Source organism: Drosophila novamexicana, unplaced genomic scaffold (genome assembly GCF_003285875.2).
Source record: "Drosophila novamexicana strain 15010-1031.04,08,12 unplaced genomic scaffold, DnovRS2.1 tig00004554-arrow-pilon, whole genome shotgun sequence".
NCBI classification, from domain to species: Eukaryota; Metazoa; Arthropoda; class Insecta; order Diptera; family Drosophilidae; genus Drosophila; species Drosophila novamexicana.
Window position 1 is genome coordinate 2,529,175 of NW_020825051.1, and position 20,236 is coordinate 2,549,410.

A 20,236-nucleotide genomic window follows, 5' to 3' on the forward strand; every position below is an offset into this window, starting at 1 on the left:
TAAGCATTAAATGCGTCCCGGCAAAAAGTCAGCCTGCTTACAGTCCCACAAATCCTGCGGCTTTTCAGCAAATCAACACGGCTTGAAGCACCCGTTGCCTTTAGCCAGCATCAGCAGCAGCAGCAGAAGCATGAGCACCTCCCTTTACCTCCAACTCAATCTGCAGCAGCAGCTCGCAACTCAGCGCGTGACTCTGTCGAACTTTGCTGCCCTAAAGAACCAATAAAAAAAAATATAAAAAAAAAAACCGAAAAAAAAAGGAAACCAAGAATAAACCCCAAGAAAAATGTAAAAATTTATGCAAAGCGCTGCGAGTTACTTTAAGTAAAGCCAAAGCTGCTGCTAGTTTTTCTCAACGCTCGAGAATGGCCCAAAAATTGAGACTCGTAAGCTGGGGTTGCTACTTGTTAAGGGTTAAAGGTGAAACTTTGAGTTTGTCTTGGGTTACCAAAGTGCCAGAGCGTGATGTATAAGTATTGTAGAACGAGCCAGTGCGAATGAGATAAGTTTCCCGTTGGCTGCTCCAAATGGCTCCGGGTAGCAGGCGATTTGTCGTCTATTCACGAAAAACTGTCAGCGCATTTGGGCATTAGTTCGAAGGGTGTCTTGTGCTCCTTTAAGTAATTCAAAACTGTTGGAAGCACGATTAGTGCTGATAAAAACTTTCAAAACATAATAAAAAAGAAATATTTTTGCAACTAATTCAAAAAATATATAAAAAATATTTTTAAATCTAGGCTGTAAGCTATAACCAGTTCGAGGCCTAAGTCCCAAAATATTGTTATGAATCGAACTCTCTTAAAATATTGTAAAACTTTAACTGCTTCATACAAACTATGAAAGTCTATAGCAATACATATCTTACACGAAATCCCGGGCTTATGGATGTACAAGACCACAGGGCAGGGATTTGCATCGAACAGTAAGCCGACAAATTTTAAATATTATTGGCTATTTATTGAAAAGAATTGTTTATAATAATAGTTGTCACCATTATCATAAATGCCATGTCAATTGGTTGGCCTAATAGTCTGGGCCTGTAATAATCGATTTGTTTGGAATTCTAAATATAGCCAAAATGTTGTAAATATATCATATTAATTAGTTTATAGATTAGTCCCATAATTTGTGCATGTAAAATCAACAGCTATGCAATTAAATTTGTTCGCAAATATTGTTTTTCAATTTAACAAAAACAAAAAGTTAAGCACCAAAAAGGAAAACACAGAAAATAGAATAAAAAACTTTCGGTTTAACCAGCCAACTGAAAATCTGGCTAATTCTCACAAAAGCTGATTTGCCACAATTTAATATAATTGAAAGGCAGCTGTAAAAATAATTTGCAAGGCCATTAATGGACATAAAACTCAATTCGAATTCCAATTGAATTGATAGCCAATATCTAATTAAATGTACTCAACCGCAAACGCACACATACGCACACATAAACATGCAAACAGGCTGATAATAATTATCGAGAGCACATTACAATTTGTTATTTGTATTTATTTGAATCAATTACAAATTGAAGCTAGGCGCATCTGAAAAATATAAAAAATATTTAAGAAAAAAATAAATTCTTTCAGCCAACTATAGTTTTGCACGAGCAGCGCGAGCTTTGTTGACGAGTTTGTGTTAACTTGGCGCGCATGCATAATTTACAGCCACGCCAAGCCGTGCCACGGTGTGCCACGCCCACTGCTAACCCAGTTGCCCACCTCCTGCCGGCTGCCGCCCGCGCGAAGCTAAACGCAAAGTTTACATTGAAAGCCGCTTAGGTTGTGCAGTCGAGGTGGTTGCTTTGTTAAAACTTTAAGTCAGCTAAGCGGCTTACCCTGTACACACACACACACACACACATGCACACGCACACACTCAAATTGACGCACATCTACGCACAGGTGCATACACTGTATAGCTCATACGCCGCGTGGTTCAAAGCCAATTGAATCCACAGTCCGCATGTAAATGATGCGCTTTGCTTAAAATGTATGCTTTATTATTTTGAATAATTTTTCACTTAAGCTCTAATTACAGCTACAGTTTTTTTTTGTTTTGTTTTATTATTATTATAATGCAATCCCATGTTGTATACATTTATCAAAAATACAAATAATTATGCTGTACAGTTTTAGAACGCCGCTGCTCATCCTCACCGTCATCGTCATCCTCATCTGTCCTTCCCCTGCACGTTGATTGCCAGCGTCGTTTAGTTAATGCGTTTCGAATGCGTTTTAATGCTATATACAAGTTAATTCGGGGCTCAATCGCATTTACATGCTGTACTGATAGCGCACGTTGGAGGCCAGCTATACGATGTGTATAATGAGAGAAGAAATAAATCCTTTGTTCGTTTCGTTCACTTTTGCAATCACCCACCTCAACGCCGACCAAACGCTCATCGTAGTCACTGCCCGCTTGCATGGCCAGCTTAGCCTGGGATTGCATGATGGCATCCGAGAGTGAATCCCGCTGATATGTAGAGGAGCCCAGCATGCCGCTAGTGGCGCCGTTGGTTGGCACCTTCAGCCGCGCCGTCTTGCTGCGGCAAAAGAACTCGAGTATGGCCACCAAAACCGAGAGCAGCAAACCGCCAATTAATATATAATATATGCCGGCCACATTGCTTAGGGAGAGCTCGTTGGGTGTGGAGGTCTCCTGGCTGTCCGAATTGGGATTACACTCGGTTTTGTCGAACCACCATTTGTTGCGCAGCTTCAGCAGTTCGCCGCTCTCTTTGAGCGACAGCACCGCCAAATTGAGACGGTTTCTAAAGGGGCCAAGGGTAACGTATATAGACGCTACCCCACTAACTAACCTATTTAATCAATCACTTACCGCAATGGTGAGCCAATGGGCGTGGCTATGCCAAAACCCTTGGTGTCTATGTTGCGACCCACTTTCATGGTGTCACACGGCGCCCTCGCGTTGACATACTCATTCTTGGGCGACTCCACAAGGAGCGCGTACTTGCCCTTGGAGGTGCGCACACGTCTGATGCCCTCGTCGTAGGTGTGCACGGACAGATGAGGATTGGCGTTCATGTACTCCCACATTTTGGTATGCAAACCAATCTTCGAGCGCTATATGGAAAGCAGTTATACAATGGAGCCTGCATGAGATATGTGGACAACTTACACGAAAAAAATCCCAGGTGGACCCTTGCAGCAGTGTGCCATATTGTACATCGGTTTGCATGGCCAGATCCTCGGGCGACTTGATGGGCGCCACCATGCGCTCCACGGTAAGAAATGCAGCCAAATTAGCTGTATAGGATGAGATCAATATGATGGTGAAAAACCACCACACGGCGGCTGCAATGCGCCCAGCTATCGAGGGTGGTGTCAAATCGCAGCCCTGCTGCATAAAGGCGGCTAGCGAATACCAAAAGGAGTTGAGCAAACTAAACTCATTCATTGGCACCGCTGCTGGCTTATGCTGCTCCGGTGGCTCGCCGCCAATGATGCCCGGTGGCTGCTGGGCATTGGTATCGTTCGCCGAGCGACGCACGATGCGCCACTCATGGGGCGGCAAACGGGTGACAAAATAGAGTACAATGCTCACGCCCACATAGCTCAGGATGACGCTCATCTGCAGAGAATAGAGAAAGAAAACGAGAGAGAGGGAGCGAAAATCTTGAGCACTGGCAAAGTGTTTGAAAGACTTGTTCGACCTACCCAAATCTCCTGCGAGAGCGGATTTAGAAAGCTGAAGACACCTGGAGTTTGCTTCACCGGCTTTTTAATCATTATCGAGATGCCCAGGGACATGAAGGGCTTGGTAAAGTCTATGACGCGCTCCCGCTCCGCGGTTATCGTCATGGCAGCAATCGCAATGTCCGCCTCCTTTAATCGCAATGACAATGATGCAGTTACAAAGTGTTGACAAGTGTTGCCAGCTGTGTCTGTATCTCACCTTGCGCACCAGCTCACCCACCATGCCATCCCAGCCGCCTGGCGCAAACTGATTCTCGGCTCCATAGCTGCCATCTTGCACCAGACGCAGCTCAACTGGCCGTGCAAGAAATGAAAGGAGAACCATTCATGGACTTGCACAGATTCACAAGTGGAAGTCTGAACTCACATTTAATGCCCAGCCTGGTGGCAATCAGGTCAGCCATATCCTTGCAATATCCCTCAAAGCGTTCGTTGCCAACCAGCTGCTGGCCGTAACCAGCCCTGTGCATTAGATATGGTTCCTCCAGCACACTGGTCACAATGTAGGTGTGATTGCGTGTATAATCCCCATTGCTGGCGGCCGATGTACGCAAGCTTGGGCCATGATTGCGTTGGCCATGGAACGGCATAAAGCCAGCATCATCTCGCCATTCGGCCACCTGTTGCAGTGTGCTATTCACAGACATTTCCACCACCTGCAAGGTGTAGTTGACGCGTCGGCCATCGTCATCAAAGCGCACAGCGCCAGTTAAGCCATCAATTTCCACCTGCAAAGCAAATGTAAACAATGAGATTAGCTGAGGGAATTGGGAATCGCTTTAAAAATACCCACAAAAAAAATAATAGAAAGCAATACTTTGGAGCAACTGAAACATAACTGTTGCATAGAAAGTATTCCGCGCCTGTTGAAGCACAACTTCTTCGTTCATTTTTATAGACAAATATTTGCAATCAGAAACTTTTATAATTTCAGTCTATCAGACACCTACTCTCAAAGCAAAAGTTTCATAAATATACTTATGCAATTATCAGAGTTTGCTGTTCTTTATTTTGTATACCCTGTATGTATTCAGCTGAGCTAACGGGTGGTATGAAGCCGAATAGCGCTTGATAAATTCTATAAAATGTATTCTGTTATGGATCGTTTACTTGGCAAATATAGTTGTTCCTTGGTATTTTTATATTTTTGAACCTGAAATGTGAAATGCCTTATTCTTTAAACAAAAGAATGTAACTTAAGTTTATTTGACCTGATTACAGAGTATTTTCTAGTCCCGCAAATGTGTTCACCTAAATCCAAAGAAATAATTTCAAACAATTTCGCCTCGAAATTTAAGATTTAAAAATAACTTCCACCGAATACTTCAACTTTTGCGTGGAAAAATTCTCATCAAAAAATTGTTGCGCCCGCATGGAAAATGTTTAATCTTACCTTGCGCAGGACTCGTGAGATTTTCTCCCCCTGCTCCCAGGGCGTGACCCAGCCCTTGGAGGTGCTGCAGTCCAGCAATGCGCTGGATTCGTTCAATGAGTTGGTGTTGCCGGAGCCGCCCGCATGACTTCGTCGTTGCAGATGATTGGCACGAAACTGATCCGGTTTCTTGCGCAGAATGCGATTGAAGGCCTCGACAAGCACAAATACCGCATCGTACATGAGCGCCGCCTGTGCCTGCAGTGCAAATGGGTGTTGTGGTTACGTGGGCGTGGCAAGTAGACAGGGAAGATGCGCTTAATCTACTGGCATTAACAACTTTGGACTGTGTGAAAATTTACCGAAATGGCTGGCAAGCTGCCGCCCGCTGCGCCGGGGCCACTCGCCTGTTCCAAGCGCTTCCGGCTGTCATGAAAATCACGCAAGGCGCGCCGATTAGTGTCCACAATACGAAAGCCAGTGATGTTGATAGCTCCCAACTCCACGACATCGCTGGGCCAGTGGTTGTCCATGACCTACGCACAAAAAAAAAAAAAAATAAAATAAAAAAAACAGCGCGAGAGCGAAAAAAGAAGTAGAATCAGAAAGGATAACAAAACGCCAACGGATGCTGGTAATAATTGCTTATTAAAGACGCACACAGCGGGTGGTAGGGGGAAATAAAAGCTGGTAAGTTGCCACGGAATTTGTTGTTTGGCATTTTGCACTCACCAGGCCGCTGAGCAGGTAATGATAGGTGCGCCTGCCGAGCTTCACATCCCGCACATGCTGTATGATGATCTCTTTGGCCATTTCCGCCGGGCAGTCGAGCACGATGCGCTTTTTGCTGAAACGTCCCAAATCCTCCATCGTGTGCAAAAATTCAATGGCCATCGTTACGTTGGCGATGCGTTTGACCATTTGCACACGAAATGTTTCATTTCCGGGCTTCAGTTCTTGATAGATTTGCTGCAGGCGCAGTAAGCCTACGGCAGCCAAGTGGGTGGGGCCCAAAAAAAAGATACACAATACAAACAAACAAACAGCAGCGCCCGGTGGCGTATGAGTAATATTGAGTGCCATATAAGCCATATACATATATATATGTAGTAAGGTTTGTCGGATGCGCGCGCGTGTGTGATGGTGTGTGTGGCCGAGATGGATGGCAATCAAAAGTAAAACGCCAGATAAAAGCGATTTCAGAGATGAATTCAACTGAAGACCTCGCCCCACAACAAAGAGGTCCATCAAAAATGTTATTAAAGAAAGAAATATTCGAAATGCATGCTTTAAGGATTTTGTTCGACTTATGATATATAAAAAATTTTTTAAAGCAAATTGTCTGTATACAAACTTAACTGTAGCCAAAAATATGTACGAGCATTTTCACATTGTATGCCCAGTAAGGTTATAAAAATATACTTAATCCACATCTTATTTAATTATTGAAATATATTTTAAATATATCGCTCTAGCATTCCTCCCTCTCCCTATCCCACAAGAATAGCACTGCAAATAACCATAAAAGTTTGATTTAACTGTTGCATATGAATCTCATTTTATAGCGTTTGAATATGATTTCATGATTTTGGCCATGTTTCAAGGAAAAAAAGCCAAACACTATAAAATGTTTATTTATCTCTTACGGCTATTTGCTATTGGCCCATATTGCTTGGCATATTTTTTTTTTTTTTTTAGGGAATGTGGGAAGAGTGCAGCTCTGTCTGCTTATGAATACTTTATATAAACACTCAGTCACACTCAATCACTACCCCAATCTCTCATTGCCAGGCCGCAAAAAACATTTTCACACGCCATTTGTTGCACGGCGTTGTTGTCACAGATGTCTTTCTTGTTGTTGTTGTTGTTATTGGCTTTGATTTCGGGCTGCATGATTTGTTGGCATTGGCCACAAAACAAAAATAACAACAACAGCAACGGGAACAACACTCACTCAAACCAAAGAGGAAACGGAAGTGCACAGACAATTGAAGTACTTTTTTGTGGCACGTTGGTAACATTTCAATAAATAGCGCAACTTCCCTCTCCACTTGGATCCAGTCGAAAAAAAAGAGAAGAAAATAATAATAAAATTGGGTGCGTGCTGTTTGTTCAGCCATTTGGTTGCCGCTGCCGCTATTCTTGCTGTTGTTGCTGTTGTTGTTTGTGTGTGCGATGATGTTTTATTGAATGCTTCCTATGTAGTCGCGTATTGCTTTTTCTGCAACTTTTGTATTCATGAATGCGCCAAAAAATATGCTACCAATTTGTCGCCGTGTGCGATGTTCGTTTACCGAACAGCAAAAAAGCTGAAAAAAAGGCTGGCGATAACAGCGACAGTCCCCGGGTCTAGAGAGAAGAACAAAGCAATAACAACAAACTGCTGACAGCGGCATTAAAATATAAAGTCTCGCTGTGGTGCCTTTCGTTAACAATGTAAACGATGCCTGGCAACGTGTATTGAGCTGAAGTCGGCCAAAATGCCAAAACCCAACAATAACAACAATGGCAGCAGCAGCAGCAGCAGCAGCGGCAGCAGCAGCAGCGGCAGCAGCAGCAGGCAGTAAGAGTGGCAGCGCCCAAGCTGCTGCGGCATTTCCTTTTCCTGCGCCGTATGCCAGCGGCAACAATGTCGGCCTACTTTTTGGCAAATGGCGCAAATATTAAAAAACGGCCAAAAAAATATTCAAGCAGCAGCAGCAGTGGCAGCAAAAAGGGCCAAGCGCTGCCAGCAGTTGCATAAAGTCATAAATTTTATTTCACACAGAGTCATTAACACATGACACACACACATACACTCGCACACTAGCACAGACACACAATGGCAGCAGCTCCATAACGACAGCCTGTGAACTCATTACAAAAGGCGCAAAAAAAAAGCGTCGGCATAAAAATGTTCAAATAACACACGCAGAAATCACTGCGGCGTATACGTAATATCATATGAAATTTTTACACAACTCGAAGTCATTCGGCTGCCTGCCATTGTGTGTTAAAGAATACATGTGTGTATTTCGTGTGTGCGAGTGTGCGTGTGTGTGTTTGTGTGTGTGTGTGATGTCTCTGGTGCTTGCCTTGATGTCTTCATCTTTGGCCGTAATTGCTGTCGTCGTCGTCGGCGTCGCACGTAGACTGCAGGAAATTGCTTTGAAATAAATTTCAATACAACAACAATACCGAAAGAAGCCTAAGACAACAGAAACAAAAAAAAAAAAACATTATGTGGCATTGTAGCCAAGTCTCAGCCATATGTGCACAGTCCGTCCACCAGCCTCTGTCTGCTTGTCCCTGCTCAAGCAGCCGGAGCACTTCTAAGCGCTCAAGAGCACTCAAGCCTCAGCCTCAGCCTCAGCCTCAGCCTGTCTGTCTGTCTTTCTAGCTGGCTGGCTGGCTGGCTGGGGGGCTGGCTGGGGGGCTGGCGGCGCGTACTCTTACTTTTACTTGTAGCACTGCCTCTTTGTGCCGCTCATTTAATTACATATTAGCAAAAGAAAAAACCTAAATGTCTATATATGTAGAAGCAGCAGCTGAAAAACGGTAGCAAAAAGGGCAGGCAACGACCGAAGGGGCAGCTGAGGAGGCCCTGTTAAGTGGCACAAGCAGAAGATATTATAGACATGTATTTGATGTTTGATTTCTATTTACTTGCGTGCGGGTTAATGCACAGCAAAAGAAAAGGAAAGTGTCAGAGAACGAGTTAGAGTGGCATAGAAATAACAGCCAAGTTTATGCAATTTGCTTTTACTGGGAATTATTTTAATAAGCGCTTTCAAATTCTAGTATATGCAATTTATTTTGCTGTCTGTAAAACTTAATCCAAAATTCGTTGAATACTAAACATTGAGTAAATTGTATTAAAAGATCTTTTTTTTTGGACAGCATATTTTAGCTGAAGATGTGTCTATAATATCCTCGAAGCGAGTGTTGTTTTATATAAACACAGCTAATACAAAGGTCTAATATCTTGCATTGCCATAACTTTAAATAATTTGCCATAGTAATAGTCTTTCTCTCAAGCGTATTAATTACACAAGTATTTTTGAATTTCTATTTTCAGCTAAAGTTTCAAGTGTCCATGGTCATTAATGTTGCCTGAATCAATTTATTTGTGAGCTGTCAACTTTCGATAAAGTTGTGCTTCAAAAACTTAGCTAAATATACAAATTAATCTCAATTAATTGACATTGTTTTGCTGCAGCCCTCGTGCCATTGGCTTCGTTATGCCTTACACAGACACAAATACAACTTAAATGTCAAACACTCAGTGAAACAACAAAAAAGGCAATAACAAAAGCAAAAACAAGGACGAACAGGAGCCAACCGCCCGTCCATTGGCGCCCCATTTGCTTGACGCTAACGAAAGCGAAAATGAAATGAAATCAAAATACACGCAGTAAACAATGGGATAATGTGGCGCACATTTAGCCTGACGGGCCGCCCTCCCACGTCCTCTGATTATCTCATACTCACCATCATGCGAATCGTATAGATAAATAATGCTTTGCCAACCGTAGTATTGTATGGTATCAATAATTGCCTGATGATAATCCGGACGCATGCTGATTGCAAAATCCAACAGGCCTGATGACGGGGTAAGCACCTAAAAGTATGCAAAACAAAGCGATCCATGAGTGGAACAACAGCTCTCAGTTGGGGCAGGCTTAAAGGGGGCTGCCACCCCCCAGAGCCTAACAATGTAATGTGTACGCTACATGAAGCAATAATAAAATGAAACGCGTTTCCGCTTTGACGCTGCCAGCGACTGGCAGTGGGTTGTGTACGAGGAAAGGCGAGAGGGCGTTGTTGACGGTGAGTGTGAGTGTAAGGGCGAAGGACATGTAAGTCCTGCCTTTTGCCTGGCAGCCAAGTAAGTTAGTACGAGTATATACACGATATGTATATGGTACAACAAGAGATATGTACACAGAGACCCGTTTCCGTTTAGCTGTATATACACACACGCACGCACACACATACAGCTGCCTGAAGGCGCACGCAAATGCGCAGTCTGATGTGTGTGTGTGTGTGTGTGTGTGCGTGTGTGGCACAGAGAGAGCCGCCGCTGCTGTTGTTGTTGCTGGTGCTGCTTGCCGACGCCATATCTTGATTTATAGTGATTGAAATAAAAGAGGCCAAGAGCGCATCATAAATTTTTTTGCGCTCACTGTAGAGCTGTGTGGAGCGCGCATCGGGGGCGCTCGTTTGGCATTGTCTTCCGGCTGCGGCACTTTGGGCTCTTTGGCTTTTTGTTTTGTGAAGTGCCAGGCACAGTGACAACAACAGTGCTCCAGCAACAACGACAACAGTGGCAGCAAGCAACAACAAGCCGCCTGTGTTGTTGGTAGTAAATTTTCTTCAAATTACAATTATTATGATTTGTGCTTTGCTTTTGATTTAGTGCAGCGTCTGGCAGTCACAACAACAGCTCTCTGTGCGTCTGTGTGTATGTTTGTGCTTATAGCCACTTTGTGCGATGGCTTCATTTTTATAAACTCTAGCTCCGTGTATGCGTGCGTGTGCGTGTGTGTGTGTGTGTGTGTGTGTATGTGTCGCCACTTGAACTACAGCTTGATGTTTAAATTAGAAATGTGGCAAGAGCTCTACCCGGCCACCCCTGTCGCCCACCAGCCATTCAATGCACACCATAAACTGCAGCTTAAGCTGTTTAGTGAGCTGAATGAAAAGTTATGGCCAGCAGCTAAGAAAAATGTTTAAGCTGTAAGCAGAAAATGCACTTCAAGTTTTATGGCTCAATCGGAGCCTTTTCAATTGGTCGATTGAAGTGTTTCATGTTTTTGGGTGTGTCAGCCATAATTGCTATGCTACCATAAACCAGCAGCCTATTGACCCAAATTAAATGGTTTGAAATTTCACAGTCTGTTGCCAGAAACACGCACACGCACACACACACACACGCACACACCACATACTGCACACAAAAATGTGTTGACGGAAAAGTTGTTTAATCTGTTGTCGGCTGAAATGGAACTCGTTTTATTTGCATTTGGCATTTAGCTGGCATTGTAGAGAGTTTGTCCGAATAATTGTTTTGGGGGCTGCCACTTTGATTGCTATCAGTCGGTTTTTGTTGATTTTTTTTACGTTTTTTTTCTCCCCTTTTTTTCATTTATTTGAAATATGCAAATGTCAATTTGCTTGCGGCTAAATTTGTTTCAATTTTCTATTTAACATTTAACAGTTTGAGCTAGGTCAGTTCACCCGACGCTCAGCTGAGCTACTTCCCAAGCTGAACTACACAATGAATTTAATTTAATATTCTGTTGACAGTTGCGGAAATATTTCTTAATTGACTTTTATGTTACACACACACGCACACACTCATATATATAAATATACATATTGCATAACAATTGCTTTGGAAAATCTGTTTGAAAATATTTGAAATATTTCTCTAGAGATTTGCAAAGCTTTTGAAGAGTTTTAATTATAATTTCATTGAGCTGTTTCTCATTTTTGCCTTGATGAGCTAATTTTTTCGGCCATGAGGCTGTCAGAGTTATTGTTGTGGGACTGCCACTGTATTTTCTCTACATTCCTTTTTGCTAAAAGCAAGTTCGGAAGCAGTCCCTAGCTGAATTAAATAATAATTTTGTTAGACAAAGTTTTCTTAAGCATTCCAAAACACGAGATTAGTTGAAATATTTGTTAATAGACTTTCAGAACATTCTCTACCAATACTGTTTATTTTTTTATTTCTCTACGGGCTGATGAAGAGCTTTAATTATAATTTATCCTACACACCACAGAATTCCATACACACGCATTCCACATATTCTCTTTGTTTCATTACGAACTCTGCCCTTTTTTCCGAGCCCTCCGGCAACTTCATTACTCATCAACACACACACACACACATATATATATATATATATATATATATATTTAAACATGTGTGTCTGTGTGCTACTTAGTTTATTGACTCTCCTCTGTTCAGGCTCATATCATGACGCGCTTTCTTTTTTTTGTCTCTCTCTTTCTGACTGACTGGCAACAAACCACATCAAATGTAAATAACTGCACACAAAATCAATTACGTATGACATTCTTTTTTTATTGGGGGTGTGGCTGGGAACGTTTGTAACTTACCTTTTCCGGAAACCAGGGCGTCACGAATGGCATTTGGAACGTATTCGAATAGGAGTGCAATGTGTCAAAGGAGTCCGGCGATACGGCGCCCAGCATTGAGTAGACTCCGCGCGAGAATTGATTGCAAACTGCAGGTTAAAGCAATAAATTTTAGTTTCTTTTTTTCCTTTGTATTTTGGCAACGTGAGAAAATAAGAAAACGAGGGAGGGAAAAACGCGTCGGGGTAACAATGGAGTCGGGCTGGGATTGGGATAGGTCACAAAGAGTATGTTCTGTCTCTGGGTGTGTATGGGTGTGTGTGTGTTTGTGTGTGTGTGTGTGTGTGTGTGTGTGTGCGGGAGCAGTGTCTAGGTCGTGATGTAAATGAATGTGCGCAATTAAGCGGCTGCTGAGGCAGCGGGTGGTTGGGGAGCTGGTTGCAATTTTCAATAAAAATGCGCATAATTAATGCAGACAAGTGCTGTGAAGCGGGGATTGGGCGGGGCACATGGGCAACAGTTGAGTGGTTTCACTTTATTGTATTTGTTTTTCTTTGTTTTGTGCGCGTGTTTGGCTCTGTGGCAGGATGTGGGCGGGACAAGGGCTAGGGAGCCTGCTGGCAGGGGCGTGGCAACACCTACTCAAGCGCGATAATTTGAATGCATCCGCCGTATTGATGACATCAACGTACGCCTGCAGCTCAAAGCGACGCGCACTGACATTCAGATTGTGATTGAGCATTGCATATTTAAAGGCTGATTGAACATCGTCCGTGCCCTGCTCGAAGATGGCGCCTGTGGGCACAGAAAAAGATAGAGAGAAAGAGATAGAGAGGGAGAGATGAAAAGAGTGACATAGTTAGAGTATATAAAATATTTTTGCTTCGTTAAATATTTAGGCGGCTTTTGACACAGTCCTCTAAATATTAAACGAAAGCGCACTGAATAAATATTTACACAAATGATAGTATAACACAAACACACACACAATAGCAGGCAGGCACTCTAATGCCAAACGAAGTGTTGATGCTGCAATTTTGCACGCTGCGCTTTTGCCTGCCTGGCAGAAGGCACATGGCAGGAGGGCAGGCGGCAAGTGCCAGCCACCCGCTCCCACATAGAACCCTTTGCCACAGAAATTGCAACCGGAGCTGCTGCTGCTGGTGCTGTTGCTAGAGTCCTGTAACAGGAGCAGGTGAACAGCTTCGCGTGCCAAAGCCAAAGCCAGTCAGCATGACTGTCACATTAGCACAGCGAGCAGCACAGCGAAACACACTCACACATGCTCGCACATACACACATGCTCACTACTACAGCACACATGCACAGCCAAAATGACTGCAGGCGCTGTGACTGAGGTGCCACAGCGTAATAAAAAATAAAACAGCAGAGCACAAAAAAAAAAAATTATTTGAAAAAATGCAGCAAATAACGTTAAATTGTATTGCTGCTTGTGTTCCTGCCAGCTATATCGCCGCAATTCCAATTATTTTTATATGCCATATGTAAAATATGGAAATTGCAAAATTGATTGGAATTCATCTATAAAATAGATGAATAGTTAAAAGCTACCCAAAAATGGTAGTCAAATTAAATAAAGAACATATTGATCAATCAAATGCGTAGTAGGCAAGCCTGTAAATCAGCTTTGAACCGAATTAATTCCAGCCCGGAATGCCATTTTTTTTAGTATAAACTGAATTTTCAACCTTACTCAAAAAACAGACGAGCCCATAATTGAGTTCGTTCAAAATAAAAATAAAAAAATTGTGGTAGACCAAGCACTAAAATATAAATAACTTAAACCCCATTTTTGGTCGATGCCAATGCATAACTATCCAAGGTTCGAACCAACATATGGGTTCAAAGAGTTTGAACCCCAGCTTCAAGTTTGCTATATATTTTGCTTTAGTAGCTGTGACAGGGATGTACAGATATATATCTCCAAAAATATAACTGAAAAATAAAACTTTTCAACATCTGAACATTTTGTTATAATCAGCCAACCCAAATAATATCCTTATCACATTATGATCCTGTATTGAAAAACAGAGAAATCTAATTGGAACCCGAAATGGTTTGTAGCAACACAATCCAAATATGCAAGCATGCATGCATGCATGCATGCAGCATGCAGTATGCAGTATGCAACATGCAGCATGCCTGGCTGAAGTCACAGAAATACAATCACACCCATAACCATTGCCATTACACATTGTAGCAAAATTCTAGCGACAACTGCAGCGAGTCCTTTTGGTCCTGCCGCTGCCAGTGCCTGCTTCATGCTGCTGCTGGATATGCTTGGGGCGTTGCTTTTGATACTCACCTAATGGTATTTTCTCGGTTAACGATGCAGACTGTTGTTGTTGCTGCTGCTGCTGAGCTGCGCTAAATTCCAGCCAGCAAATGCTGCCAGCGCACATTAAATGTAAATATGCCAAGAATTTTAGCCTCGAATGCATTTTGTATTGCTATTTGCTTTTGCTACAAATTCGGTGAGAATTTTCCACTTGTAACTTGTTCCTGTTGTTGCTTCTTTCCTTTTTTATTGAATGCGTGTTTTCTTCTTTCTTTTCTAACTTTTGGGTATTTGCTACCTTAATTTGTTGCAACAACCCGAACTTGTTGTTGTTCTTTGTTGAGCGCGTGGCAGCGTGCAAGAATTCGTTGCCTACTTAAGAGCGCGTTGTGTAGGAAGAGTTGATTGTATATTTTTTAAGCGTGACTTTTACTGCGCTAATTAACTTAATTAATAATTAGCAGATACGTTGATCTTTTATATAATTTTAACTATAATTTAATTTTTAAGTGATGTGTAATTTTATGTATTTTTTAACTTTTAACTAACTGCTTAGATTAATATGTTTTAGTTAATTTAATTTAAGGTAATTTATTTAAATCTAGCTATGTTGCTCTTCGAGATCTTTGAGTAAGTTTCTTGTGGCGCACTTTAAAACTTGAGCACGCTTGACTTTAACTGGAAGCACGCGCTGCCCTCAACCCTCGAGCGAGTCATTCGTTGCCCTCACGCACACTCACCCACACCACGGGCCGCACACTCGCGCACACACACACTAGCACACTGGCACACGCACACGCACAGGAACAGGAGCTGCTTCGGCTGAAGTCTGCTCTGCAGTCACTTCTTTTATCCGCGCACATGAACCAAACGGCAACGCGTTGTAATCAGCACTAAAAACGCCTAAGCTGCCCAGTAACATGAGACCCAGCATCAATGCACGACCACAAAGCAACTTTGTTGCTTTGTCGCCCTATTACAACGCTCTCTCACACTCTCTCCCAATCGTTCACGAATGCTGGATGCTGGCTGCTGAGGGCTGGTTGCTGCGCTCTTTGTACTAAAAATGAGCACACTCGCACTCGCTCGCTCTCGTTGGCGCTCTCTTGTCTGCAAAGTGCTTCGGCAGCGCCAATTACTGACCTACTACGTTTAGGACTACATAAGTTCCGAATTGTTGTTGTTGTTGTTGTTGTTGCTGCTGCCACTGCTGTTGATGTTTGTTTACGTTCTGCCTTGCATTTTTGGCTGCATAATTGATACGGCCAACAGCAACAAGAAAGGCAACAACTGCAGGCGGCGCTGCAGCTCGATTGCGTACAAATCGTTTTCCCCAACGCAGCCCAATTTTGTTTTTTGTTTTTTTGGTCATTACTAGCGATGCCGTGACAATCCTTTTAACAAATCTCATTAGGCTGTCAATTACGTGCGATTGCCGTTAGTTTGCAGTGTAATGAAATCTCATTAATCGACTTGAATTTCTCAAACAAACTGTAAGTGCGAGGCAAGTGCGCCACGCCTTGCATATTGTCGAGGTCGTGGCGTGGCGTAGCGTGGCATGGCGTACGATTTCATCATAATCTGTAATTAGTTTATAATGCGCACAGGAAGCGCTGGCAGAAAGCAGGAAGAGCCCAAAGTGCCAGCCAGCTAGCCAGGACAATGCCGTGCGACCAACATTTCAGCTTAACCTACAGCAAACGGCTCTTAACTACAACAAAAACAATAAGAATAAGAACAAATAAAGAAATAATGAGCATCAGAGGGCGCTGCCTGGTTTGGCCTTGCTGCCTTGGCAACAACAAATGGCCAAACTCAAGCCAATAAACATAAAAGTTGATGGCAAAATTTTTTAATTAAGAAAATCAATGAATATATTTTTTTTGCTCTTCATTATTTCATTTAAACATTATGGCCATTGCTTCTCCCTTTTTCAGCTTCCTTCATTTGCCTTCTTTATGGCCAGCGATTTCAATGCTCGTTAATAGGTTTTTACAACTTTAATATGCATTTGGAACACATAAGTGATATAGAAAGCGAGCGATAAAGAGCGAGAGAGCGAGCGAGAGACAGAGAGAGAGAAAGAGAGCTTAAAACTTAATGTAACTCTTGGTTACTTTGATAATTATTATTCCCTATAATCTTTCTATATTGTCAAAGTATATTCAAAAATATGTGTGGTTTTTTGTAGTGTAACTTAATTTGAGGCCATTATATAGAGCTTAACATTTTTGTTCAGCGCAAAGTATGGTATTATTATTAAAAGTTATATATTAATGTTTATAAAGGTTTCAATTAAAAAATTTTGAAGGAGACTAATAAATCGCAGATTTGTAGATTATTTAAAAAAACGGAGTAATGAGAAATGGCTTAGATTCTAAAAGAAAATATATTTGGTATCTATCTCAACAACTGTAGAGTATAGAGAAGTCGCATTGATATGCCCCAAGCACAGTCACATTCCATGAGCTAGTAGGTAAGTTTAGGTTAGGTCGCCTGAACTAGTTAGTTTTGGGACTGGAAAAACACAGAAGCAAATTTATTATATTTATTATATATTTTATATTATTGATGAACAGAGACTGATGTTCAAATGGCCTGTTGGCCGGGATTTCTGCTTTGTGAGCTTGGTAAGCAAAACCTGTTCGAAGTGTATTGATTTATTTATTTTTTTGAATAATGTAATGAAATATTTTAATTATTTTGTACCGACATATGCCATTGTTAGCTGCAAAATATACAAAATTCCGGCATTAAATATCTATGCATAAAATCACAGCCGCTCTTTAACTTGTTGGCGTTAACAAAGAACAAATAAACAAGCAAACTAACTATCAACAACAAGGCAAATAAATAAATAAATGAGCAAACAAATACACTTTCATATCATAATTAAATTTGTCTCCCATTTCTTACTTGCCCAGCCAGCTGGGACCATGCAATTTGCAGCAAAAAAACAAAAAAAAAGCAAAAAAAAAAACAAAAATCAAAAGAATTTTTTTCTGTGCAATTATTTAATGCAAACTCCAATAAAATTTTAATTGCTCTTTTTCATAAATATGTAAATTGAAAAGTGCGTCTTTTTTGAGCAGTCCCCGCGGGTAAGGAGGGCGGGGGGTTTAGGGTGCTGGGGAGGGCTGCGCTAATTATTTACAATTAAAATTTATGCGGCTGCCTAAATCAACAAACTAAATCGTTTAATTAAAAAGCCGCGAGCACACAAATGAAACAACCAAATCAACAATAGTTACAGCAAAAACAACAACAAGAGGCAGGAACAACAAACTAATATTGCTTGAAGCCGCAACAAAATCAGAGCCGCAAGTACAAAGATAAATAAGTGGCATTGTCGGTTTCATTTCCGGTTGTTGCATTTGCATTCAAATGGCTGTGTGTGTGTGTATGCTTGTAAGCGGTATATAAGCACATTTCCCACTGCTTTTTAGATTTAAGCGTCGCGCAGCTAAAAGCACAAAAATAAAGCAATAAAAAGCAGCACGCCACAAGAAATGTAACAGGAGAAGTAGCTGCCGCAACGAGGGTCGATCCTGAAGGGGCGGCACAGTTACGAGCAGCTGTCGTTTCCGTCCAACCCAGCCCCGCACACAGCCACTCGCCCAACATTTGTATTGCCTGCGCTGCTGCTGCTGCTGCTGTGACTTAGCCTCGACTGTCTTTCAGTTTCTCACTTCATCAGTTACGCCAAAAAGGAGACTCTGCAATAAATTTCGCTGATTGCTTCCGCCCTCGACTAGGAGTCTAACCTCGACTCCGATTCGGCCGACTGCCTCATTTTTTATGCCGCTTGATAAAGTAATATCCGTTTTAGGTATACTGGCAAGACCTGCTGCCTATTTGATACCCTGTAGCGCGTGCATTCATTAGCAAGTGCAACGCCTGACAGCGCGTTTTTATCGAATTAAGTTTCAGTTTTGATGGCCGCTGTTCGTGTGGCCCATGAATGCAAAGTGAGCGCATAAATTATAGGGTATTAAATTCATTTTGGGTGCTGCAGATAATGTGCCAAACTTTATGCTATAATTTGGTCACAGCTCTTTGTTGTTGGTCTAACGCAGATTTGTGGCCTTGCGACTGCCACATGGGGCGGCGCGGCGCATGGGGCGTATGCGTCATATCACAGCACGCATACGCAGTGTTGGTCAATGTTGATGGAGATCTACCCCAATCCCAAACAAAAAAAGAAAGCAGTACTCTCTTTCTACGACACTTACACTGAGTAAAACTGAGTGCGGGCGTGTGGATGTGTGTGCGTGTGTGTGTAATTGAAACTTCCGCTTTGGTCAGTTAGCGCAATTTAGCAAGCTGCAAAAAAGTTAGACACGGCTGAAGTAACAGGCAAAGTGCAAAGTCCATTGCAGCTACTTGGCTTTCATTTCAATTTAAACTTTAAAAAGCCAACACACAAGTGTGAGTGCTGTGTGTGTTTGAGTGCGTGTGTGTGGCTGTGTGAAGCCACATGTAGAACTGAAAATTATTTAAAATGATTTATTTCACAACAATTTTCATTAGGCGACCAACTGCATTGCAGGTTTGTCCCCTCCGCCAGCCCCTGCTGTGTGCGGCAGCCTCCTCACGCCGTGCACTAATTCACTTTTGCTGATTTTTGTACAAAATATGCGAATGCTGCCTTGAGTTGAAGCCTTGGTAAACGAATTAAAGGGTGGCGCGGTGCCTGGTTCGAGGTATGTGGCACTGGCGGGCTTTCATACATGTTTCATATGAAATAATTATATATGCGGTCAGCTAGACATCCGCCTGCCTGCAGGCAGTGCAGCATCAGCCTGACCTGTCGTGCCCGTCCCTCTGCCGCCAAACATATCAGCAGTGTCCCCTTCATCCCTGTGCAATTTGCTTTTCGCTTAGCCAATGGCACACACACTAACACACTCACACACAAAAATTAAATAAAAATGTTGCAACAAGAAACAAAAAAAAGAAATGGGTAGAAAATGTGCTGTTGCTACATGTTCCGTGTTCCGTGGCGACTGCTGCATAACTTTTGCGGAAATTTGACTCTAGGGCGCAGCAGCCACGCCTCCATAACCCAGGCCCAAGCCCAAGCTAGTCCTGGCCGCTGTCAGCGTCTGTGCGCAAAAATTAGTAGAAAAGAAGAAGCATGGAGAAAAAATGTTTGGTAAAAGCAACTTGAAAAAGGTTAACAAGCGGCAGCGCAGCACAGGGAAAAGCCCAACAACAAAAAGAAGTTATAATTTTTGGCAGGCAACTGCAACAACAAGAACTACTACTGCAACAACAACAACAGCAACTACAAAGGGGAACGTTAATGAAAAGCAAGCGTGAAATAAAATCATAAATTTTGCAGCGCTTGCACGACAACCAGTGGAAAATGGCAGTTTTCAAGTGTGTGTGTGAGGGTGTGTGTGTGTGTGTATGTTATTTTTGTTTTCCATTTGTATGCGTGCGAGTAAAAAAAAGCTTGGACAGACTTGTGCTTGGACAAGTGCATTTGCGGTGTGCCCCCAAATGTATGCCACATTAATGCTGAGAGTGGAACGATCTGTGTAAGTGTGTGCATGTGTGGGTGTCATTGTGTGCGTGTGTGTGTGTCCGACTCGACATTAACTGGCAACGCAGCCCGGCATCTAGACTACGCATGGCCAGCAGTGGTCAGCTTAGTGTGTAACTAAGTGTGCGTGTGAGTGTGCCTGTGTGATGTTTAGATTTTTCCCAATTTAGAAGGTACAGCGGATATAAAAGTGCTCGCAAACATCTGCTCTGGGC

General features: G+C 42.4%; 1 protein-coding gene across 1 annotated transcript; it reads right to left on the reverse strand.

Annotated features, from left to right (window-relative positions):
- Positions 1-2,086: 2,086 nt before the first annotated feature.
- LOC115769599 (glutamate receptor 1) lies at positions 2,087-14,926 on the reverse strand. Its single transcript, XM_030714488.1, has 14 exons — positions 14,501-14,926; positions 12,817-12,969; positions 12,196-12,323; positions 9,559-9,688; positions 5,821-6,074; positions 5,451-5,624; positions 5,110-5,346; positions 4,084-4,444; positions 3,916-4,010; positions 3,678-3,845; positions 3,139-3,591; positions 2,839-3,083; positions 2,380-2,770; positions 2,087-2,309 (listed from the first exon to the last, which is right to left on the reverse strand). Exons 1-14 carry the CDS (start codon positions 14,634-14,636, stop codon positions 2,274-2,276), a joined length of 2,961 nt encoding a protein of 986 aa, XP_030570348.1. The 5' UTR covers positions 14,637-14,926; the 3' UTR covers positions 2,087-2,273.
- Between the last annotated feature and the right edge of the window lie 5,310 nt (positions 14,927-20,236).